The sequence below is a fragment of the Xiphophorus hellerii genome, chromosome 20 (genome assembly GCF_003331165.1).
Source record: "Xiphophorus hellerii strain 12219 chromosome 20, Xiphophorus_hellerii-4.1, whole genome shotgun sequence".
Classification (NCBI taxonomy): domain Eukaryota; kingdom Metazoa; phylum Chordata; class Actinopteri; order Cyprinodontiformes; family Poeciliidae; genus Xiphophorus; species Xiphophorus hellerii.
In genome coordinates, this window is record NC_045691.1 from 23,990,142 (window position 1) to 24,016,874 (window position 26,733).

Below are 26,733 nucleotides of genomic sequence, written 5' to 3' on the forward strand. Positions count from 1 at the left end.
TCTGCATGACCCAGAACCCAAAAAGACTTTTGCGTGCTTAGAGTAAATAAAATAACACGCAATAATAACACCGATGGTTGCAGTCCAAGTAAAGAGTCATTTTATTTGCAACCTTGCCTTTTAGAAACGTTCCTTCCTTTTGCGGTCACCTTGCCAGAGAAATAAAAGCATAAACTGTGGTTAATCCTTAGAGCAGAAAATTGTGCCTGAAGCTTGCTGGTAATTGGCACTGCCCTTTCTATTCTAAATAAAGTTAAAGGCTTGTAACTACACAATGGAAAATCCTATTTGTGAATGTAGCATCTGTACTTAACCTATGAGTAGCTCTTTGTTGCTCCAAGCAGCTATGCTGCATTAATTCTTCGTGATTAGTTTTCCAGAAAGCTCACATGTGCATGACCTTGCATGCAATACTTATGATTCATATGCAGAAGTGGATCCGGATAATTATGAAGGCAAAAAAAAAAAAAAAAAATGTGCATCTGAATATTCTCAGACATGCAAACCCAAGCAGGGAGTACTAGGGGGAAAATGGCACAATGTAAATTTCTCAAAGACACGGTCGCACACGTGCACATGATAAATGAACAACAGGGTTATTCATGAGCCTAATCACCATTTGTTAGCTATAATACATATTGAATTTTATAGCTAACTTAATTTAAGTGACATCATGGGGGGAAAGAAGACATTCAGATGATTAATGCATGACAGAATATTTACTCTGGCATCAATTTTCTTCAGCGCTCCTAAAGAGCTCTTGTGTTTATTTTGTTGATGCCAACCAAAGCAAACTGGATGACTTAATTCACCTCTTTGACATTGTTTTTTTTTTCTCTCTCTCTCTCTTTCTCTCTGTTGCTCTCTCCTATATTGTGTCAAACCATGTCATGGAGCAGAAGGATGAGAAGACAGGAGAATGTTCTCATGAAATCTGGAGCCTCCAGAGAGTCGTTTGTAAAGCCTGCGGGGCGTGGTACACAGACGTCCATGTGAAAGACAGCAGCACCCTCCCTTGTAAATACTCACCATCACTTCAAGTTGCATGAAATTCCTACATAGAGCTTTAAGTGAATGCCACCATAAAGGTGTTAAATAACTTAAAATGGGACTATCTCCAACCTGGATCACGAGTGGCTGATGGGGAATAATTTAGTAATTAGCTCAGGTTTCCAACACAACACAGTGCAAATTACCATTATAAACGTAAACAAAAACCCATCACGCTGATTTATTCATATAGGCAAAGAAACAATTACATGACGTAAAGTTGTTCATCAAACTACTTCTATTGACCCCAATTCATGGCACTTTTCTCGAAGCTACGACCATTTACCTGACTTGAGAGAAAGGATGTGCCCTCCGGCCTAAAGATAAGGGCCTTTGATATAATTAAGCCAACGTCAAACAGCCAGTAGATGAGCCCTGTGAAGATAAAGAGCCAAGACTGACAGGTCTGATAATAGTCCAAACAAAGAGAAAGTGGAGAGTAAAGGCCTCTTCTCAGGGAGTTAAGTGGACTGCCCAGAGGACACTTGAAAACATGGCTCATCTGTCAGTGACGGCGGGAATGGATACCATCACCGACGCTTCATCTCTGCAGTCCTGATAGAAAGGAACTGAAGAAATTTAAACATACTCAACTTTTCACAGAGTTGTTCGCATAGGGGCAAACATTTTTCATTAAAACTCATTGGAAACCATCTTTCTGTTAGGTATAAAATGTGTCAATAATACTAGATTACAGCAGAAGTCAACCAACAATGTGCCTGGTGCTCTAGACAACAGTTTTCCTTTTTTTTCTTGTGAAAGTATGTCATAAACAGAGTTGAATTGATAGGACCATAACAATGTATTGCTGAAAAGCAATACATTGTTTTAAATTACCATGATACTGCACATTACTTCTCAGTAAACAGAAAATACATTTCCTAAGCTATTTTGACCTTAGCTCTATGTTGCAATGAGAATGACATCACACCGAGCTAATAATGTTCCAGTTAACACATTAATATGGTGATTTTTAGATTCAAATATTTTCACAGAAATTTGGCACGTGTGTGTTTGAGACCTTATCAGTAAAAGGAAGTGACATAATTTTATTCAGTTTATATAGCAGTAGGAGGCAATTTCACGGATTTACAGGGACAAAACCATATGGTAACAAGGTTGACAAAAAATACTCGGACATGAATATTTTTCAAAAATAAGGGTATTTTGAGTTAATTTAATGTAATACTGTTACTAAATTGACTATTTAGGCAGGTTAGAAAAAGATAGAAAAGACAAATTTTCAAAAGAAAAATAATGAAAGACAGGTTTTTGCATTATTTTTCATGTTAATAAAAAAACACAGTACCCAACTCGGACAACAACAAGTCATGTTTTTTCAGCTATATAAATGTATTAAATGTATCTATTTAAATGTTTTTACTTGTTAAATATTATTAGCCATAAAAATGAGTAAGAAATTACTAAAATTTAAAAAAATGCAAACAATTAAATATACCAGACCAAAAATAATAACTCTGAACATCAAATGTATCTGCAATTATAGAATCACCCACCAGTCAGTTGGAAGCCAGTATTCTGATGCTAAAAATTAGCATCAATGCTAAAGTAAGTGACATGTGGAGAGTCACAAGCATGTTAAGTAACATGGACTTACTCTTTTCAGTATGTTGAAATTAGTGTATAAGCAAGGATTTGCCAAAGTGCTAATGTTAGCCTAAATGCTGCCAGTGGCATGTGAGGCATCACTAGCATGTTGTCGTACATTGACTTCCTACTTTTGGTGTACTAAACATGGCTAATAAATAAACAAAATAGCTAAAAAGATTATTTTAGGTAAAGGGCTACTGTTAATGTGGGCAGGAGCTACCGCTATGTTTTGTTTTGTTTTTTGGCATTGGTGGTAAATATATTGTAAACATATATTTGTGTTTGTGTTACTTTTCAACACAAAAGTAAAAATCTGATTTATTCTTCGTGGCAGTTCGTTACCAGAAAAAAAATGCTAATTTCTTAATACCAAATTAATAACAAGAAATATTATTGTTTATAAAACATAAACTCTTTTGAAATACTGCTTATTAGCTTAGACACAGGAATTTTACAGTTGGTAAATTTTGCAAAAGTAAAAATCAGATGTTTACTTCGTGGCACTTGGCTACCAGAAAACATCACATCTCTTAGCAACAGATTAACAACAAATGCTGCTATTGTTCAAAAATCGTAATATTTCTTCTGCTCTTTTGAAATTCTACTTAACTTACACTACTTAACAAGAATTGCGCTGTTGGTGAATTTTTCAGAAAAATAAAAAAAATGTGTCATTGGTGGTAAATATATTGTAAAACAGACAATCAACACTAAAGCTCTGATTCATATTCGTGACAGTTCGTTACCAGAAAAAAAAGGTTAATCTCTTAACACAAAATTAATTATTGTTTATAAAACATAAGCTGTTTTGAAATACTGCTTATCTACTTAGACACAAGAAATTTACAGTTGGTAAATTTTGCAAAAGTAAAAATCAGATGTTTACTTCGTGGCACTTGGTTACCAGAAAACACGTTCATCACTTAGCAACAGAATAACAACAAATACTGTTATTGTTCAAAAAACATGAGATTTCTTCTGCTTTTTTGAAATACTACCTATCTTATGCTACTTAACAAGAATTGTGCAGTTGATGAATTTGGCAGAAAAGTGAAAATGTTTTTTTGTTTTGTTTTGTTTTTTGGCATTGGTGGTAAATATATTGTAAAACACACATTCAACACAAAAGTAAAAATCTGATTTATACTTCGTGGCAGTTCGTTAGCAGAAAAAAAAAGCTAATTTCTTAACACCAAATAAATAAGTCATATTATTGTTTATAAAACATAAGCTGTTTTGAAATACTACTTATCTGCTTAGACACAAGGAATTTACAGTTAGTAAATTTTGCAAAAGTAAAAATCGGACGTTTACTTCGTGGCACTTGGTTACCAGAAAAAGAGTTGCGCTCATCTTTTAGCAACAGATTAACAACAAATACTGTTATTGTTCAAAAATCATAAGATTTCTTCTGCTCTTTTGAAATACTACTTATCTTCTTAGTACTTAAGAAGAATTCTGCAGCTGATGAATTTGGCAGAAAAGTGAAAATGTTTTTGTTTGTTTTTTGTCATTGGTGGTAAATAAATGACAAAACAGACATTCAACACAAAAGATATGATTTATACTTCGTGGCAGTTTGTTACCAAAAATAAAAACCAATTTTTGAAGTATTGCTTATCTGCAATAACTCAAGGAATTTACAGTTGGTAAATTTTGCTAAAGTAAAAATCAGACGTTGAATTTTGCCAAAAAGTGAAAATACATACATTTTTTGTCATTGGCGGTAAATTATAAAATATATATACTTGTCTGTAGTAAGCGTTCCGCCATGGTGGCGTAGTTCTAGCTAGAAGCTCTGCCCTCCTTTGTAGGAACTGAGTGTTCCTCCATCTCTGTAGTTCTCTTTATATCTTCCCTCCTCAGTGTTCTGTTGCTATGGTAATTAATCCTCTCTGAAAACTGTCATGTGTGAGAGACACAGAGGGGCAGACAAAATTCTACCTCTGTTTTGAGTCTAAAACGGTGTCAGTTAGAATCTGTTTTGATTTGAATTTGGCTCATTTTTCGCTAACTATGTCGCCATGGTTACTCGAAATGCCAACAGAAGTAGAAGCCAGCATGCTGAGATCGGTGGAAGGACGCCGCAGTTATTTTGAGGTGTAGAGTAATAGGTGCCTTCCATGCATTGCATGGAGGTATTGAAATGCTCTGCTTCGCTCTCTGGGGTCCTTCGCAAGGCATTTCAATGCTCTCCTATGCATTGCTATGGCAGGCCCAAATGATAATAAAGAATGGAAGATTTTCTAATAGCTAGCACGTTGAAATTTTAGGTTTTGCCACAGACAAGGTTTTCAAGATGTCGAAAACACAAATCTATATATCAGCTATAACTTTTGATGTATTTTATTTGGATTTTTTTGTGATAGGTCAACATAAGGAAGTGCATAGTAATGAAGTGGAAGAAAAAATGACACAGGGCTTTCTTTTGTACAAATAAAACTTTAAATAAAGATTTCCATTTGTATTTAGTCCCCTGTGCTGTTATAGTCCTAAGTAAGATCCACTGAGAAGATAAAAATCTTAAAATAAAATGTCAAAATTACATAATTGAAATTATCATCCTGAATACAGCAGGCCTACATGTGGTAGTGCTGGCAGCTTCATGCTGTGGGGAGGCTTTTCTTCAAAAGGAAAGCTGGTCAAAGCTGATGGGAAGATGAAAGCTAAAGCTTGTTCCCGCAATCTAAATACAGGACCGTGCTGGAGGAAAGTCTGCTAAAGCCTGGAGATAGGAGAGAATAACCTGTTTTTGTCCTTGGAATGCCTTGGTGCCGATCAAAATGAGCTGGAGAGTGTCACTGGGGAGAGGGATCTCTGGGAGTCTCTACTGGACATGTTGTCTCTAACTGGACAGATCTGGACTGATCCCAGATAAGAGGTGCCCCTATTTATTAGAAAAAGATAAGGGCAACATAAAAATTTTCATGAAAAACAAAGATCATTCCTAAAACACAAGATACTCACAAAATATGCAAAACCATAGAATTTAAAGGTCATGTAATTTTCTGTCTAACCATCATACGTGAAGGTATAAACCTACTGAACAGTCACTGCTACAGAGAAATCTCATAATGTCCTTCTTCTCTACGTTTTGCGTAAATCTCATACATCTGGCTAAATAAGAAAACATTTGTCGTTTCATTCTCTACATTTGGCTGTGGGGAACTGAAACATTTTTTCCCTGCTCTTATTTCATTTTCACATAACATCAACAATATATGCCGTTTCCCTCCTTTAAGGAAACTGATCCATATGTGAGAACAAGTCATGCATTTTGATGCTCATGTTGCATCCATTGTTGAGAAAGTTGACCTGATCACCAATGTGATTTTTGGATTCAGCACATCAAAATGACCCTTAAACAGTTGGAAAAACCCCAGACAATCTTTTGGCTGTTGACCAGCGTAATCAAGGCTTGGTTATTCTGTCCAGTCTGTAGTCACTTTCTTCTAATATTATTCATAAAGATGTCTATTTGTAAGCATATTTATGAACTATTTATGAGTCGCGGAAGTAAAAAGACTAAAAAAAAAACACAGACGAAGAACTTTGGTTTTATTCCAGGGAAAACAGTGGAATCCCTGGAGATTATGGTGGGAAGAAGGATTCTCCGCACAATCAAGAACATTTCAAGAACAGCATAGACAACCCTGCGCACCCTTTACATGAAACATCTTTACGACAGTTGGAGGCTTCTCCAGAGCCGCCTTAATACAGACCGCTACAGGAGATCGTTCCTGCCCACAGCTATCAGCATCTGCAGCACTTTGGAAAACCTTGGATAATATGAGTTAAAACAACATTTAATTTCCCTTTGGGATCAATAAAGCATTTCTGAGCAGAATTTGAATTGTAAGTGACTGAGGTTGGCACCAAGATGTAAGTAGTGGGGGCCAAGGGTGTTGAATAAAAGCCTGTTATTTGCTGTGTGGTTTGCTCATTTCCGTTGTTAGTGTTGTGCCAGACTCTGCTACAGCTGAGTGGAGAAACTGTCTCTCCTTTCCTTTCCTGCCATTTCTACATTAACAGCTTGTGTTTTTTTTTTTTTCACCCACACACACTCAGCTTTGAGTGTGTGTGGGGTGGGGGAGCTCTGAGGACAGTTGGAAGCCATAAATGTCGCATTAACATTATACTCTGCTGTAACACTTATAGCACACAAGTAACAGCCTGTAATTTTATGTACACTTTATTAATGTAATCTGAACCTTGTGAAGCCATAACATCCACCAACCTTCTCAGATCATCTGAAATAAGAGAGTTTAGGGACTGTAAGACTCCAAACTACAGATATTTTTTCTTTCACTGTTCACTCTCAGTCTTTCCTTGGTTGTGTTTTCTGTCTTATGAAACAAATACTTATTTAACATGTTCTCAAAATTAACTGTTGAAATTTTATGAAATCAGTATGACTTGCTTTTTGAGGATAAAAGACCTCAAAAAGCAACACAACATGACCCAATCAAGAACAAATGAGGAAAAAGTCTTTGACATCCATCAGTCTGGAAAGGGATAAATACTGTTTCAGAGGCTATGGAGTTCCAGTGAATCACAGTGAGATCCATAGCATCCACAAAAAACAGAACAGTTATTCTGTAGACCGATGAGACAAAAGTCTTCTAAGGTTTGCCTCTGCTGTAAAATCAGTGCAGTATTACAGAAAAAGGACATTAATTATATTGACAGTCTGACATATTAGTGATGGGCACGTCTGGACCGAAATCCATTCGAGATATGTGGCATGACCTTAAACAAACACTCAAGGCCGTTGATGCTGTAAAGGGTGAACAACCAGATATTAGACTGATTTAAATAGTTTTCCCCCTTAATTTAAATCAATTATTTATAGCTTTGTTTATTAAAATGTGTTTGACAATCTACACAAATTTTAAAAAGTGAAGAAAACTGAGTAACTGTTTTTAACAACCCTGTAAAAGACAGTCGAGTTAAAAAGGTATCCCTTATAGATTTACAAAAAAGTATCATGTGGATAGATACAGTTTTACTATCATGTAGTTCCAAACTCTATTAGCCTTGTTATACACATTCGGCAGAGACTTAAAAAGCATTTCAATTGGTTTTTAAAATTTTTTTCATTGTTTGTGAATTGGCATTTGTATATGAAGAATTTGGTTAAAATAATTTGAACAAAAACTCCAAATTGTTCATTCTGATTGTGGCAGCAAGAGGGTATGAAGCCGTTACTCTGCCCTTCAAAGCAGGGTAACCAGAGGGTGTCACAGCGCCACCTTGGGAATTGCGCCCAAGGAAATAGGCAAGGTACGTAACCAATGAGAACGAGACTTCATTCCACCACAAAATTCATTTTATTCCATGTTTTTAAAAAAAACAAAAACAGTAAAATTCAAAGAACCACAATAGGAAGGGAAGTGCACAGTACTGGGGCCTACCAGCAGGGGGAGGGCAGTCCAAATGTGGGAACTGGTTCCTAAAGCAAGTTAATAAATCAAAATAAATCACCCCAAGCACTTGTGAACAGACACTCGATCGTGAAGAAATCCCAACACCGGTCACTCGCACAGCACACAGGTCCAGTTCCTCTGGATGCCCCCCCCCACCGCCTTCAGCTCTCAGCCTGGAGACAAAAGGGTGGGGTTAAACAAAGCAAATACAAAAAAGAGAGACACTACAATTTAAACATGGGGTGCTAAAATGAGGTTACCCCTAACCTCCGATGTATCCAGTCATTAAAATCAATGTTTTAATTAAGTAATCTTTAAAAACCACAGCCGTTAAATGCAACAAAGCCGGAGGCCACACAGAACAATAGGATAATGCAAAAACAAAGCAGCAGGGTCTCCAGCGAGTTGCAGCTGCTATGTCTGAAATGAAGGCATAGATTAATAGGTGATTTGTAGAAAAAATGGCAAAAGGCAGAGGAAGCCATTGTCACCTACATTACACACACAGAAACATTACTTACTGATTTTTGAGTTTTGACCACTGCAAGTTAACCAAGCAACCTTCCCACTGAAGTGCAACCACAGGTGAGAGAGTCTGCCTTTATGCTCACACCCACTGAGCTAATTAGGAGCCAGGTGTTCTCAATCTTGGGGCAGGCTTCATCCTGCTACATGTTCATCTTCCCAAAATATACCAAATTTTATCATCAACACAAAAGCAGTCTATATCTGTAGATTTTGTTTGTAATTCATCAGTAGAAGAATTTGAATTGTCAGGTAAGCATTTTGTAGATATGGTATCGGTGTCACACAAATCACAATTCTCGGTCTTAAATCTAGATGGATGAGGACCAAAGAAAGTCTTAGGAAAGAAAAATATTATATAAATTCTTTCTATCATCAAATCTCCCCAAAATATAGATCTCTTTGAACATGAAATGGCTTTAATGTTCCATAAAAGGCCTTTGTGATGACTAGAATTACGTTAATAAAACATTTTCTGTTTAAAACCTCAGGCTTTTCCCCTCTGGAGCGTCGCAGGACGATGACCTCACCACCTGATGACGTGTCGGTTTGTTTACAGCGCTGCAGCAGCAGCTCGCTCAGACATGGCTGTGGACATTACACTACTGTTCAAAGCCAGCGTGAAGACGGTGAAAACCAGGAACAAGGCTATCGGAGTAAACGTGGACTCCGCCAAAGATGAGATTTTCAAGAAGAGCCGACCGAAGAGCGGCTTCTCGCTGAGAGCCAAGGAGGTGGTGAGTGTTTACCACGCTAGCGTTAGCTTTAGCCTCTGGAGTACATTCATTTGGAGCAAAAATTTAAAAAAAACACGACCATGGTAATAAAACCTGGTCCTGGAGCTCCATACGGTTATTAAGTGTGCAGAAAGATGCACAACATTTGCTAATCATTAAGTTAACAGAGGCGGTATCAGCTGTTTCTATTATTTTTGCCTCTGCTACGTTTCTGCACAGAAGTGGAAATATGTTTCAGAAATATCCATGCTATTTTAGGCGAACAAAAAATAATTTAAATAGTACCGTCATCTTGTGTGTAGGGTTAAGTTAAGGACCAAAACCGATTCAGCTTTTGAAAAACTGAAGTCTTGGAAATTTGTGAGAAGCTGTGATTCAAAATGACAAAAAAAGCAGATGAAACGTTCAATGAATGAACATAAATGAAATGAACTGCTCTTTTTTTCTTTTTTTAGCAAAGTTAAGTGAATGTAGCAGTCTCTTTTTCAGTCAAAACGTCTCATTTGTATTTTTGCAGCTACAAATAATAATATGCAGACAAATAAAAAATACATTCAGCTTTCATTCTTTTTCTGAATAGCAGTTTTAGATCAATCCTGAAATTGGAATTTAACTTTTTTAGTTTTTCTTATAGAACCACAGCTTGTGTGGACTAAATATGTGCTGACATATCAAATAAGAAGTTTTTTAGTCTAAACGTTCTTAAAAAATTGAAGTTAAGCAACAAACATTACCCTGCTCTAGAAGTAGGGTTTGTCTGACCAACACTTCAACAATGTTGCTGACAGGCAGTAAATGATATTCTATGTACGTATACGTAATTCTCAAAACGACAACCTGCTACAACTAAAAATCTGTTTTTACAGCATCTTGGTTACATTTCCTGCAGCTGCAGACTTGATGATGTTAAAATACCAACTTAAAATATGAATCGAAGAGAAAGGAAAAATAACTCGGTTCAAGTCACTTTTTGTGTCCGTGAGGAATAATACAGCGAGAAGGAGTAGTAATAACACAGAAACGATTGGAAATTAGAGCACACTAAAACTAAATAATGCAATACTTAGTAATCCAGAAGCACTGAAATAGGTTATGCAGGATGAATTAGGGAATTTAGGTGTAGGGAATTCTGTTTCCTGATGCAAGCCACTCAGTTACTGTGAAATTATGTAAGATCTTGTTGGATCTTGCAGTCTGATTCCATAGTTTTCCCATCAAACAAAGCAGAGCAAGCTTCAACAGGGTGACAAAAAACTGTGGAGCAAACCTTGATTTTAAACAGTTCAGTAACTTTCAGTCAGAATTTATCACTGGGAATCGACTAAGGAAAAACATTCAATATCTGTTCAGAGAAAAGTTTATTTTCTTAGAGCTGTCATCTGAACATGTGCTTTGTAGTAGTGATCAAATTTAGTAAAAGTGGCCACAGATATGAGGGAGTCCATGTGTATGGTTTGTGAATGTTCAGATTGGCATGTCAAAGTAACATCCATTTGTGTGGAAGCAGTCATGTTTTCTCAGTAGAACATTTCTCAAAGCATCACACAGCCTCCACCAATTTGCCACCAGTCATCCTAGTGCCATGTTTTGTCTCATGTTAGTGACACACACACGTATAACCATCTTTTTTGGTTATACGTGTGTAATCAGACATATAACCATGTGTACATAGAACCAGAACACGTGTTCTGGTTATATGTACACGTGAGTCATCTGTCTTCCGGTTTTGAGGCTCACATGTCCAATCATTGGTGCTTTTACTAATGAACAGAGATCAACATTTAAAGAACAGTTATCTATACACCATTTTATTACTCTTGTTTTGTTTTTAAATACACATAAGCATAAACATGGGAGAAATAGCTGCTAAATTCCGTAATAGCTTTCAAGTAAACATGCTTATTGCAAAGATTGTCATCCTTTTTATTCATTCTGCTGTCTTTAGATATTAACTAGTTGGGCTATCTGCTCTGGAAGCCAGTCGGAGTTCAGCAGTTTTTCAGACATGCCACTCGTATCTTCCCATAAAGGATTTTAATTAAAATAATGGTCAAATTAATAAGAGTGATGGTTGCTCTCCTTTAGATTGACGCCATTTTTGACAACCAGAAATGTTTTTGCACAGCCAAACTGATCCTCATTGTAAACAAAGTGCATGGCCCTTCTTTCAGCTGGCTTACTGACAATTCACAGCACCAAGTGGAAGATTGTCGCAATACTCTGTGCTCTGTAGGCAAAACTCCTTCTACTCCAAAACATACTCTGGCATCTCAACAAAAGGCCTTTAAGCTGCAGGAAGGCTATTTAAAATATTAAACTTGAAAGTATATTTTTTAAAACCTGCATTTGCCAGTGACCGGCCCATGTCTGATGCAGGAGCTGCAAAGTCGAAACAGACTTTACAGCTGTGAGAGCATGAGAGAAGAAATGGCACATGGCAGCAATAACTGTAGGCATGAGTTAGTCTTTGTACGAGAATTTATTCTTCCCAAAGTGCCGTTTGTGCTTCGATTTATTTTATTTTTTTCTTAATTTATCTGCACTACCGAACAAAAACAAGCCTCGTACAGTTGAGTGTGATCACAGCTGGTTACAGGACACACTGCCATGTTTTGAGCTGCTCCAGAAAACTGGGAATTTGATTAGTTTGGAAAAATGAAGTAGACAGTCTTCATCATCTGCAGTTGGCAGTAAGGACAGCTCATTGGCAGCTAAAGGCTTTTTGCTCCTCTGCTGCTGAGAGACCTCGTCGAACACAGGGGTCTTCAAAGCCATCCTGAAGAAGCACTTCAGCTCTCCCCTGGGAGGGAGAGGCCATCCGGTCATTCCCAGCGGCTCCGGCCGTCGCTTTGAGGGAGACGTGAGGCCAATTGCCGCAGCTCTGCGCAGCCAGGTTCTTGTTATGTTCCGTTATATTGATATTGGAAGTGGAGTTTTAATAAAAGCGCTGCTGCTGCTGCTTCCAAAGAAACCTGAACCTATCCTGTGGTGCCTGGCTATTGCAGCCCCCTAACCCTTCATCCTGCTGTCTGCTCCTCGGTGTAGATATCATCTCAGATCATCTCAGTGGAAGGTTGTTTTTTTTTTGTGGAAAATGAAAGTCTGGAATGTCTTGACTGCTTCAAGTTATGTCGTGGTTTTCAGCCACCTTAGCCCAGTTCTCCTGTCCGTTCTTCTCTACGCAGCCTGACATGTGCAGCTTTTGTTTTTTTTCTGCCCGACTCGCCTCTTCCCATGCATGATTCCATAAACATGCTGCAATAACATTTTCTTTCGGCTCTCAAACAATTTTTGAGGAAAACCGATCCTCCCAAGAGCCAGTGATTAAAGGTGGAAGATCAAAACAGAGAAAATATTAAATTAGGTCCCCAGTAACAATGTTGACGGCCGGCACCTAATGCACAACAGATGTGGGTGCCCTTCAAGACATGCATAACTCTCCCACTAACTCTCCGTCCCGACTTCCCATTGGAGGCTCACAGAAATAGAAAGAAAACATCAAAGTTGACAAATACACAGTGGTCTTATGAGAGTCCCTTCTTTTCTTTTTTTCCTCCCTCCACTCAAAATTCAGGAGAGCAAGAAAGGGAATGTTGCTCCATTCAAAGTGATTTTTAAAAAACCCTGTTTTGATTGGCTAATAGGAGCGCTAGCGTTAGTGTGATGAGGTTTGGTCGAGGGAATCTTTTTTACCTCGTAGGGGCCGCTCTGGAACGCTGTGATCTCCGTTTCACCGCTCACCTCGTCACTCCCCACAGCATGCTGCCCTTCTCAACTTTAAATGGACGAGGTCACTCTGAAATTGTTAAATTGGGTGTAGAAAACGGCGCGGGGCTCCCCGCTGTGCCGTCAGGATTGCCATTCCAAAATCTGCTCCTCCTCGCTGTGTTTTCTTTTGAAAGGCTGAAAAGCGAGGCCGGCAGCCAGCTCTTTAAAGTGCGCTGCGATATTATCCTCTTCCCTCTATACTAAAACAGCATACTTATACTTTCAAAACATTTTCGTTCATCTAGTTTACTTAACATTTTTCGAGGATGATTTAGTTTCAGATTAAATATGATGAAATTATACTTGACTCGCTAAACAACATTTGATCTCTACGAATCTCTGTGAACATTAAAACTGGAATATTTTGACATTGATTCACATTTAGTTGTTTTAAGAGTAAGGAGACGTCAGCAAATACTGTTTGCTTTTTGTGTGTTTTAATTACAATTAGGAAACTAAAGTATATTTGGAATATAGAGAAATGTGTGGTATTGGCATGCCTTGTGTAAAATCACCTAATTAATCTTTCGCTGCTGTGGCGTCATACTGAAAAATTACTATTTATTTTTTACAGTCATTAAAGTGAATCTCCTTAGCGGGTCAAAAAAAAAATCATCCAAGCCATAGAATGGCAACAACTTTACATTAGTTTAGAAAAATGTAACACATTTTATTATACTATGTGAGGTAAAGAGAATGAACGTGATGCGTCTAAGTCCTTGATAAATGGATGATTGTTTTAGTTTTGAAACATATTCTCCTTTTGTCAGACTCTTTAAGTTCAATTGTTAAATTAGGCCACAGTTTTGTAAGATTTGTAAACGAGATTATTTCAGATCCTGTTTAACATTTTTCTTTGAAGTTACTTGTATAGAAAGTTGTAAATTAATATTTAATTAATAATGACACCCTGAACAATTGCCATAAAGCAAATGACTAAATAAATGTTCAAATGCAAATGCTTGAACAACAAGCATTTTTTTCTTATTCTGTGTTTAGTTTCAAAACTTTTATTTATTTGGGGGTTTAATTATATTATGATGCAGAGGCCTGCTTCTTTTAGTCACTTCAAAAGGAGAAAGACAAGAGAACATGCCGCTGAAGTGAGAGGCAAAATAGGTGGGGAGCTTCATAATCAAAGGACCCTGACACACATTGTTGGTCATGGTAATGAGGGTCAAATGATGTCCAAGCTTCCTGTTAGAGGACCACAGTACACATATGAGCTAATGTACCTGAGTGTCTTTACCTGGACTGCAGATGAATGTGGATGGTTGAGAGGTTAACCTAAAAAGTTAGATTGCCAGGATTTTCCTGGTAAATGATGTAATTATTAGTTGGATTAATCTCATATTTTTCTATAAAATCAACATAAGTTGAAGTTTGAGGCATGTACTTTTAGATCCAACTAGTATTTTCATACATTTTTTTTTCTTTCACAAGAATATTTAATGCTCTACAGACATAACACTGTTTCAACATGTCAAGATTGGAAAATTTGGGTTTTAATTTCAAAATGTGTATTTTTAAAAAAAAGACGTCTCTTTAGAGATTTTTTGTTTAATAATCATTTTGTTATCCTCATCCGTCATCTGATAAGAGTTTCCTGCATTGCACCATGAAATTACCAAATTTCATTCATTTACAAACCAAAACGTGTACATACTCAATTTCTTCATCGGGTAATGCTTCCAAGAAGTTCTATGTAGCTTTTTTTTTATTCTTCAAAGTTTGTATTTAAGTGTGCTGCATGAAACTATAGCACTTCATGTTTATTTAACTGTCAGAACATTGTTTTATATTTTCAGTCGTATTTATTTAGTCATCTGAAGTTAAGGTAGTTTTCACCAGACTCGACGGAGAAGTTGTTTGCTGCCTTAGCATTTCTGCGTATACAAACTACATTATACCTAAACAGTTATTTTTTTTGTTTGTAGTTGTGCATATAAAATCTCAAAGGAAATATTATGTGACTCTTGTGTCTGATTACCTCAGTTACACTTAGGTACGGAAACAACTGTGTTCTCGAGCCTTTCTGAACACTTGATGTCTTGCTTCAGTTGCTGAGCCGATTATCATCATGCAGCACTTGATGTTTAATGGCGGGGAAAAACTGTTCAAGAAATAGATCCAGTGATATTTTACGTTAGGCTTTTTCCATGTTACCACCATGGCTAGAAATATGCAGACTAAATAGTCATGATTAAAGCATTTTTATTCTTATCTTCCTTATGTTTTAAGAAAGAAGCAAGCATAACCTAAATGCACACTCGTACCACATAAATTAATGACGGTACAGGATTCAATATGTGTGTGCATGATTTATTTTAAATAGTTTTGTTTATTGTAGTTCTGGTTGGGAAATTCATGTATTACACGAATTTCTACGAAATTCATGGTGACACTGACATATACATTGTTTATTATTATTATTATTTCTTTGGAGTATAAAATCCAAACGTTCTTGTTATGTTGGCTCTAAAACAGGACTTAGGGTAAATAAGGTGGGGCATAAACTAAATTGTTAGTGTTATTCATTTGTAGAGCACTATGGCACTGCTGCAGTCTCTTTACCGTCTTCGCAACATACTTTGATAGTAAAAACAAAATTCACCCTCTGTATGTGTGGATGAAATTCTTCTGTTCCTAATAAACATGAACAAACTCACCACAGTTTAAATCTTTTAGCAAAAATATTTCAAATGAAATTGTATTACGTGAGCCAAGTACTTTAAAACCGCTTGCAAATTAGCTTGTAGCTTTCCAACTATTGCATTAAATCAGTATGACCTTAGTAAGAGTGATGTTTTCACCCCGCAAATATCCGTTGTTTCCTCGATAGGAAATAAGTCCAAACTAGGTTTTTCTGTAAAAATGGGAAAAAAATTGTTGCCTTTTTTTAGTTAGCTGCACAGCAACGGGTGGGGGAAGGTCAACACTATGTGAATCTGGGTACTTCATACCACAGAGAATACCACAAACATGCTTTAAATGTCTCTGGCACCTCATTAAAAGGACTTTAAACCCCTTTTGAAAGCCTGACGTTTGAAAACATTGGTACGCCCTCAGTATTTCTACTGCTGTTATATTGGGGAGGCGACACACCACCGAGATCCAAGTTAATTTAGTTTTATATTTAGCACCAAATCACAGCAGAAGTCATTTAAGGTTACCTTTCCAACATATAATGTCTCATATAGCATATAATGCAATAATAATATAATACAATAGTATTTGTAGAGATTGTAAAATTGAAATTTGTCCATTTTTATATCTTCTTTTTTTTTTACTAGTAGGATTGTTATAATATTGCTATTTAAAATAGGGATGCAACATATGCAGAAGTTTTATTATTATTATTATTAAATATTATCACAACTTCCTGATTTTTATCCTTTACTCAGTGTTACTCTACCAGGAAGAGAAAGACGAAAAGGCGAAAGCTGCGTAACAATTTGATGGATGTTTCTTTTACAACTTGCTTTCATCTCCCTGCACTGTATAGTTTTTGAAACGGCCAAATGTTTTAACCAAAGTAGAATTCAACCCGTGATTTATTTATTCTTGTTGCCGGAAGAAACTGATGGGTATGAAACAAGTTACTGATTTCAATCAAGAGTGGCCATCAACAGTGCCATCCGTGCTCTGTTGTTCACAGCACGTGTGTTTATGTATTGGTTGTTTGTTGAAAGGTTCTGTTGAATATCTACATCAGAAACAGGTGTGAGAGACAAACCGATCGGTGGTTGTCTCAACCCAAAACTGAGGGGAAAGACGACCTTGACTGCAGTGATTGGCCCTTTCCCTACGTAACCCTGAAACTGTCTGGACTTTATCAAGTTCCACAATTATTTAGATCGGACCTTAAGTGGATCCCAGATTTTATCATCATTTGTTAAAAAAATTTGATGGAAATGTTTGTTCAACTTTTTTTTTTATGAAAGCAAACTTATCAATTAAACACTCCTCAGTATTATCACATTATTACAATTGAAATTGTGTATTTCAAAAGACCAATTTCACTACTTATAAATACGCAGAAAACTGTAATTCTTGTAGATTGTGTTTGTATGTTCAATTGACTGAAGCCTTCTAACTGAGTACACTTGAGGAAAACAAACTGAGCCCCATTAGTGAGTCAGACATAAACATGATAATAAAGTCAACATGTGGCCCAGTCCTAAGCGCTTCTCTCTGCGAAAGCCCGCGTATTTAAACCCGACATCGCATGGCGTCAGGACGGATAGCCCACGGTCAGGACACGCAGTCAGGGTCTTAAACCAAAGCAGTGCGGTCATCGCCAGATTCTGTCAGTTACCTGCCTTAAACAACAACAAAGAGCCATCCAAGCTCTTTGGAAATCTGCTTGCTAAGTCTTTTCCCTTTTCTTCCTCATAATAATCCCTCCTGATGGTTTGTTTGGGCTCAGTCAGGGCTGGAGGGGAGCAGCGGGGAAGGAGAAAGTGAGGAGGTAAAGTGGGGGTCTTTGATGATGACGAGATTAGATATAGCCCGGCAGACTGTCTCCTTCTGCCTCCGCTGCAAGCCCTGCCTCACACCCACCTTTGTTGGCTGCACGCAAACACACACGAGCACACACACCCCTACACGCGCTTAGTTGCGCACATATATGGCGAGCTGCATGCACAAGGCCACCCCTTTCCTCATTGTTGAGGAATTACTTGCTCTTTAAGGTCTTAAGTTACAAGAGCAATTGATCCCTCTGACCCCCTGCAAACCCTTGAGGTTGTGCTGGGAATCTGAGCTCCAATGTATACACACGGGAGGCTGCTCAGCCCCCAGAGCAGCAGGCTTCGCACTCCCCTGCCTTCCACACAACACATACAAAAACTCATGCACACGCTCTGCGCTCTCTTGTTTGAGTTCTGATTCTTCCAGCCCCAACGCTGAGGATTTAGCACCCCCTGCTGGTCTAAAAGCTGCTCTACAGCGCTTTGCCTTTACATCAAGAATTAGCCATGTGCCAAGTTATAGAATAGAATATACTTTATTGATCCCCAAGGGGGAAAATTGCTTATTTTTTGAAAGCTTCTCCATCTTAGGTAATAAATACAAATTTTGTAATATATATATATATATATATATATATATATATATATATATATACCTAAGAGTGATAAGTACAACTGACTAGATATAAATAAATAAATAAATAACAAGCAATCACATGCACTATATTCAATAAATAACCTATAAATGAGTGCAAAAAAATTTTAATCAATTAGCACACACTTGGGCATTGTAAAGTCTGATGGCAACAGGCAGGAGTGACTTTTTGTGGCACTCTGGTGCACTTTGGCAAAATGAGTCTCTGGCTGCAGGTGCTCCTGTATCCAGCCAGCACGTCATGGAGTGGGTGAGACTATTACCTGCTCAAAGAAAGCATTGTTTATGGTTAAAGGTAAACTTCTCATATCTCCATGAGTTTGTATTTTACACCTAGTAGAAGGCCAAATATATATTTAAATTCAAAAATGTGCTTTCATTGCCACATTTTGTTAAAAATTTGAGCCTGTATGTCTAACATTTACTTGGTGAGTTAGGAAAAATTGACATTTTTGAGCTCATGAGCTTAAAATGTGTTGAATCACTTTACCAACTCTTGTACCATTGTCCCACTCTACGTAGAAACTCCTTACACAAAAGTGACCTTAAAAGACGATAAACCAGAAAGTCATCTGTGTAGTGCTGTCAGCCTCTTTGGTTAAACGAGTCCCACTCTCTCGTGTGCTGGGAAGAGCTACAAACCTGACAATCTGAACCATAGGAAGTGCTCTGTTCTCCTTGAACCCCCTCTGAGCTCTGTCACACTGAGCTACAATTAGCTCCTGACCTCAAATAATGCTATTATTACAAGGATAGGTTCACCTCAGCTGCCCCTGCTTGTGTTAACATGCTCCCCCCCGTCGCAGAGCTTTACATCACTGTTATCTTTCTAAGCAGACAAATTCGTTAACCCTGCTTGTCTCCTTCTCTCCGGATTGGGAATAGCGTTTTCTTTACCCGGACGTCAGCTTTCATAAATCCGCTCAGAGTTGGCGTGTCGTGAGGAATGTTCAGAGCCGCCATGAAACGCGGGTGCCAGGTTACTTCTAGCAGCCAAGGCAATTTTATAATTGAGGTTGTTAGAGTGAGAAGGCTGAAGGCTGAAGACAGCGTCGTCCCGCTGTCCAAACACCACCCCCTCCGCCGCTTCTGTGGCTGCTGTCACAGTCAAACTCATTGTGTCATTTTTCAATCCAGGGCTTGTCTGAGCTCTGTCGTATTCTGGACCCAACAGAGCCCACTGTGTGTGCATTCACACCCACTCTCACCCTGGCAGCGGAGCCCTGCGGACGGGGGGAAGCAATTTGGTCTGTTTTAATATTTGACCAAATTGCAACAGCAAACATTGGAGTGCACCAAGTTTCCTCTGGTTTCGCCTGAGCACACACACAAACACAAACCCAGACATTTCGCCTATGATAAATGGATCATAATTTTAATGCTTATTAGAGATCGCTCTGTCAGTGCTATGTGCGCAGAGGCTCATGTTTTTATTTATGAGAGCTGTTAATTGAGGAAATTGCTGGTTTGAGTTTTTTTTTTTTTTTTATGTACGTAAATTGATGAGTTGCTGTAAGTAAATATTGAGAAGTCAAACAGACGTCAGATCCACTGAATTAGTCTATCTGTCAGATCCAGTATATATATACTGAATGATACTTTACTCTGGCTCTGTCTGAATGTAACGGAGAAATTTTGTTTCCTTTTGGATGAATGAAGCTCCTTCTGAAACAAATTTGTACACAGGTCAAAGAGTCTTATTGGCACAGTGGATCCAGCTCTGTTAATGCATCTTTTCACTTTGTCTTGGCAGATAACAAACATCACGAAGCTCAAAGACTTTCTGCTACAGCACCGAAAAGACTACGTGAGTGCCGGAAGGTAAGCTTCTTCAGACAATTAGAGTAACTCGGAGCAGACCAGATGAAAAATATCATGTTCAATTAAAACCAGATGTTTACAGACACTGCACAAAATGGCTGTTTGTTTTTTCTTCACTGTTTGGCATTAATCCAGACCAAAATGCTTTAATTTGGTCAGGATAACTACTATCTAAGTATTTCTATTTCCATCTATGATAAATGTCAAAATAATAAAAGAGAGAATTATTTTTACTTTGAAGTTCAAATTCAAAAATACTTTATTAATCCCAAAGGGAGATTAAATGTTGTTGTAACTCATTAAATCTAAAAAAGAAAAGAAAAAAAAAAGTTGAAAAAATGTAACTTTTACTTCTTTAATATTTAATAGAATTCCCTTTTAAATTGTTTTGGGTCTTTTTCCACAAGTTCTTGCTGTAGTTTGCTGGGATATGACAGAACCGCTGTAACCGAGTCAGACTTGGTTACACACCTTGTCATCACAGTGGAGATGAAAAGGTGTGCGCAAACACACCTTTTCATCTTGGCCCACAAATTTTCTTGAATGATGGCCGCTCCAAGACATTGACTTCTGTCCTCCAGCTTCATTGTGACTAAGTCTAACGAAGTTGTAACTCCACGTTTGGTGTCTTTAGATCATTATTTCCACATAAGTTTCTTCGTGATGCCTTCTGTTTATGTGTGTGTGGGGGGGTGTGTGTGCGGGGCTGTACGCGTGAGTGTGCGCTGATGGCAGTGAGTGCTGGCGAAAGGTCAGCAGCTTGTAGGGTGGTCTGCTGTGGCAGGCTCCAGTCTAATTGTCTGGAATAATTGAGCTTCAACCAAGTGTAGAACAAATCACGCCCAGGGACTAATCCGGCCTTTCCTTTGCTCAGAAGCTTTCTGGGGGTTTTTATGCTGCCGTTGTGTCTGTGGGCGTGGAGATTAGCCCTAATTTAAGGGATTGATTGACAAATTCTCTGCCGAAAAACATTGACAGAAATATTAAGAGCGATAAGTGGCTTCAATGCAGGATCATTCAGTAGTCGTTTGTTTCTTTAATGTCCAGCCACTAACTATTACTTGATTTAAATTTATGTTGTTTCTCTAAAATATTGACGGTTAAATGGAGGCAGGTTTTGACCGTTACCATTGTCAGGAGGCAATTTGAGAAAAAAACTAAGGTAAGGTAGACAAGCTAATTTTATTTATATAGCACATTTTCAGCAACAAGGCAGTTCAAAGTGCTTTACATGAATTAGAAGGAAATACAACAAAACAACAAACCAAAGGAAAGAGCAAAAGAAGAAAAAAAGGAAATCAAGAGTATAACCCCATGTTTAACAATAAGTAGTCCGTGATTTATAAACTAAAATGAAGCAACATGCTTAACGTTTTTTACACTGCAAACATCAACATTATTTTCCAGTCTTTTACCTTCTCTTTTTTTTCTGTTGTAAATATTAGCCTTGCTTTCTGGTGTCCATTAAGGCAGCAGGTGGTGGCGATAATGACCCTGTAGAGCGCCCTCTGCTGGATAAAACATAATGCTATAAAATGTTTATTACAGTTGCGATTGTACCATAATTTTACTTCCAATCAAATCGTTATGATATAGCCATTAACCTTTTCCCCAAAATAAAAATAAATCTTGCAATGTTACACAACAAAATACGAGGGAATTAGTCTTTAACCTTGTGTTATTTATTGTGTAGTTTAAAAAGCACAGGTCCATCGGAAGGTGACATTAATCAAATAAAACAGCTGTCTCCTTTTATTTGAACTTTTGAGCACTTTTGGTTTATCAAAAATATGTATGTATGTTTTTATTGTAGGCTATTAATATGTTCATAGACAAATTTAATGCTTAATTTGCCTTTTGGTTTAACATGAATTTATCGGAGGTAATATTACTGTGATGCTGGAGGCACCGTGAATTGGTGGAGTTTTGTTTTCCTAAGGGATAGTTTGTCACTGAAATGATTTAACTGCTTTATTGAACATGCCTTGTTTTCCATTTCAGTCTCATCTCTACAGACCTCAGCCGTATGACCGACAGTGAGCGAGACCAGATTGACCAGGATGCTCAGACCTTCATGAGGACCTGCTCTGAAGCCATCAAGCAGCTACGCAGTGAAGGTCTCTGTTGGAGTCCCTTCTTCTACATCACTGCTGTCCGTCTGTTATAAAGTCATGTGACAAAAAAAATAGGACACCCTGCAGCGTACATAGGCATATTTGATAAGAATTTTAGAAAAAAAATCTTCCATGTAAATATAAATAAACAGTAAAAGCTGAGATGTGCAAGGAGGATTTGTTTGCTGTCAGAACCTCACAATTATCTGAACTCGAGAATGAAAGACGAGTTTCACCCAAACCCAGAAAATCACATCCTGCCAACCAAGAAGCCTGGAGGTGGAAGTGTCATGGTTTGACCCAAGACATGGCAGTGAGTCCACAGAACGCTGACTGCCAATTAAGGAATGAGAAGTCCTATAATGAGTCAAGCAGATGTTGCTCTTATTGAACGTGGTTGAAGATGCAAGACACTTTTGCTTTCTGAATATTTTGCGGAATCCTATTTGTTTTTCATATGGCTGTTACATGCAGGGATCTTTGCTGAAAAGTTCCTGCGTATGTCTGTCTGTGAGTAAATGTTGAACTGCTTTCATCCACAGTGGAGAAGCAGGCGACATCCGCTCAGATTAAGGAACACAGGGTTGCAGTGCTGGATCTCATTGACATGTATCTGAAAGGTAATGTTCTGCTTTATTGTTTCATGGCTCATCTGAATGCACTGGACCTAGACCTGAGTACACGCACATATTTATGACGTGTTTGCGTTTGGATTTAAGGGGTGTGCAAGCTGTACTCTGAGCAGAGGGCCATTAGAGTCAAAAGAATGGTGGACAAGAAGAGACTGTGAGCAACTGCACGCTTCATTCAAACATATCTGCCACACTTTATCGTGGGGTTGCGGTTATTCTTGGTGCATTCAAGTAAATGCAGGCGATGTGTACTGGTTTCAGATCGAGACTGGCACCAGAACATCCCGGTAAAGTGGAGAAAACCGTGGTGGAGGAGCCTGCAGAGGAGAAAGTTGTAAAGGAAGAAAGTCCTGGTAAGACCGTGGAACAGAGTGAAAACAAAAAGCCCATCGAAAAGCAGAGAGGTCTTCTCAAACGAAAAAACAAAAACAAAGAAACAACACAGAACACATGTAGTGAGAAAGTAACACTTGACGCTGTAATTGGAAACAATGACTTTACAAACACTTTTCAACAAATTAGGCAACCATAAAAGGCATAGGCGTAACTTCCTGAAGGACTGGAGTGGACATGTCCCCACCAACTCTGGCATGAAGGAGACAGTCCCCGCCAATATTTCCTGCACCTTTTTTTCTTTGTGCCTGCAGTTATGTATCTCGGCAGCAGCTGCACGCTGCATTAACCGCCAGGTAATACTTTTTAAAAATTCCTTTGGAAAACGTAAATGGCAAGTCCGCGCAGTGATCTAGTGGATTGGACATCATGTGACTTACTGTGCGCCAGATGCGCTGCTGCTTTGCATTGAGTCAGGAATATCAGTGGTTGGGGAAATGACACAATCCAGCAAAGAATCTGAGAAGGAGATGCAAAGTTTTGATATTAACCCTTTCATGCAAAGTGGTCACTACAGTGGACAGCTATCTAAAAGCCATTTTCACATATAAAAGAGAAATTAGTTCTCTCTTGTATCTTTACAGAACGGACAGAAACCAAACTATTTATAAATTTAAATGCAGAGGGAATATATATTTTACATATCCAATAATAAGCATCTCAGCTTTAAGCCACATTTTATAGTATCCAGTGATATCAATGGTCACTCTACTCATCAACTGCCCCAACCAGACCCAAAAAAGGTTTAATGCTTGCTATATTAAAGACACATTATATCTCATCTGTTATGTATGAGTTAGCAGGACAAAGGTTTTGCCAACCAGCTGAGGGACAGATGTGGAGTCAGAATCACACAATTGAAAAATACAAAGTTTGCACTGACAAGGATTCATCTGATTTGCACAGAAGTTACTTATTCTGCTTTTGAAATGTTTAATAACATTTCGATTGTTACAGAATCTCATGTTGTTGATGTTTTTAGCACTTGATAAAATCAGACAATAAAAGGCAACTATGTGATCATTCTTCACAAAAAATATTACTGAATTATGAAACTGTTTTCAAGCATTCGGCACATAAAGGCAATTAGAATATGACTGAAAAGTTCCTTTGTTAATTTCATCACCAATTGAAAGACATTATATTGATTATGTAGATTACTTCCATTTTAACATATTTCTATTTCATAGTATGTATAATACCTGCTAAAAGGTTATTTTTAAAAGGTACTATTAATCTGACAAGCCTGATCAGGACGTATATCCTAATTTATTGAATAAGACTGTATGGCATCCCCACTTTAGTTTAGTTTTATTTTTAGCACTAAAAAACAACTTCCAGTAACTGTGGGTACATCAGCGCCCCGGCCCTCTTTCCCCCGCTCCTCCTCGTCCCCACCAACTTGCAACACAAAGTTACACCCTTGATAAAAGGGTAATTTATTTAAGTATTTAACTTAAGTGTTGTCGGTTTAGTGTCAGCACTGCTGCATATTGTGGAAAATTTTCTGAAACGCTGAATTTGGGGTCTTTGTTATCCGCAAAACATTTGTATCAGCATTAATAGAATTAAACACCGGAAATAAATCATTGTATGTAATAAATCTGTTTTGTTGATTTTCTAATCGACTTTTATTTCAAGGCTAACACAACTTTAGATTTCTATTTTAAATTTATCACAAAAATGCATATTTTTGAATTTTTATAACATGTTATAATTTCTACATCTGAAACGGCTGTTGCTTTTGAGTCCAGTTTTATGCAGTAGTAGCTTTTTAACCGATCCCTTTCATCTTTGCTGTAGAGAAAAACACCTCAGAAGTTCAGGACAGCTCCTCCAACCTGTGGGAGGAGGGCCGGGTGGAGGACGAGCTTTCCCCGGAGGAGATCCAGATGGTGGGCAGCATTAAGGCTGAAAACATTGACTAAACAATATGAATCAGCTCTCTGATTTAAAAAATATATAGTTCATTCCTACAATTTTAATTTTTAGAACTTTGGGGAAACGTTGGGGCTTATTTTATTTATTGTAAAAAATAGTCAGCCGACTGGTTTGAGGGTTTTAACATCAGATAACGTGTCGCATTTCAAGTTCATTCGTCCTGAATTGACGTGAAACATCTTGTGCACCTGTCGGGAGGATTTAAACGTGTTTTTATTCCAGTTTGAACAGGAGAACCTGAAACTGGTCAGTGAAATGAACAACCTGGTGGATGAAGTGAGGTGAGTTTATTCTGGTGAAAACAACTGTGACCCGTCTGAGTCGGTCAGTCCAAAGGAGGACAGTGAGGCTATTAGTTGTTGTTCAAACCTCAGTTAGGGTGATCTATAATGGAATGAAGCTGCTTAATCCTGAAGTTAAAAAAAGGCATTCAGGACGAGATAATGTTTGATTTATACAGTATGTTTCCATGATCATTTCTAATGTTTTACTTTTTGTACCTACCAGGCAAATTGAAGGGAAAGTGGTGGAGATTTCACGCCTTCAGGAGATCTTTGCTGAAAAAGTGCTCCAACAAGTAAGACGACCTCTTTCCAATTCCTCTGTTTCTGTCACTTTAAATTCTGCGTTTTGATTTGCGCCGGTGCATAAACGTGCTGTCCGTTTGACTTTGTGAAACAGGAAAGTGACATAGACAACATTCACCAGCTGGTCGTGGGAGCAACAGAGAACGTCAAAGAAGGCAATGAGGATATTCGAGAGGTAGGTCAAAGTTTCCACTTCGTGTTGGCTTTGTGTGTTTGGAAGAAGACAACTAGTGGAACTTTTTTTGCTTGTTTGTTTTCCAAGGCAATCAAAAACAATGCTGGCTTTCGAGTGTGGATCCTCTTCTTCCTCGTCATGTGCTCCTTCTCGCTCTTATTTCTGGACTGGTACGACGGTTAACGGCGCTCCCTCAAAGGACTGCACTGGACTGTTTAAAGTCTTAGAAAGCGGCGATGACAACATTTGGACTGAAGGCACGGCTCGCTGTGCTGCAGCTGGTGTTCCCCGTGAAGATCGTCTTCAAGTGAAGACGGCGGTGTGTTCGTCCCTGCAGATCTGTGAAACTGGGCTCTGATGGATGAGTGGACAGAACTCGGTATCCAGCTTAAAATGGGATCCAGTGGATTGACTATCAGTCTTATTCTACCACTAAAAGTGATAAATGTTCGACTGCAGCTGGTGTTTTTCTGAACTCTTGCCACATAATGGGAAATATCCTTTAAATAAAAAGATAATCGAGTCAAATGCCACCTCTATTTTTTGTGAAAATTAACACCTTCAGTTGGATTTTGGTTATTTTTTACAAGGATAGTGAGTTTAGTCTCTTAAGCTGGAATTTCAGGAGGATGAAGATCTGCAGAAAGCCACCGTGTGTCGCTGTTTCATCAGCTAACAAGAATTACCTGTTGAGAGTTGCTGCATGCTAATTTTGCTAATCTGTAAGCATTTATAGATTATCAGATCACAGAGTTAAGTTCCGGTCCAGACGTCTGTTGACCTGCTTCAACCATCTCAAAAACAGTTTTTTTTTATTGTCTGTTTG

At 38.0% G+C, this 26,733-nt stretch overlaps 1 protein-coding gene across 1 annotated transcript; it reads left to right on the top strand.

The window, feature by feature from the left end:
• Positions 1–9,131: 9,131 nt before the first annotated feature.
• stx18 (syntaxin 18) lies at positions 9,132–26,435 on the top strand. Its single transcript, XM_032549970.1, has 11 exons — positions 9,132–9,349; positions 19,998–20,065; positions 22,067–22,182; positions 22,722–22,799; positions 22,899–22,965; positions 23,073–23,164; positions 25,008–25,099; positions 25,368–25,426; positions 25,653–25,722; positions 25,827–25,907; positions 25,995–26,435. The coding sequence occupies exons 1-11, from the start codon at positions 9,149–9,151 to the stop codon at positions 26,088–26,090; spliced, it is 1,020 nt and encodes a 339-aa protein (XP_032405861.1). The 5' UTR covers positions 9,132–9,148; the 3' UTR covers positions 26,091–26,435.
• The last annotated feature ends 298 nt before the right edge of the window (positions 26,436–26,733 follow it).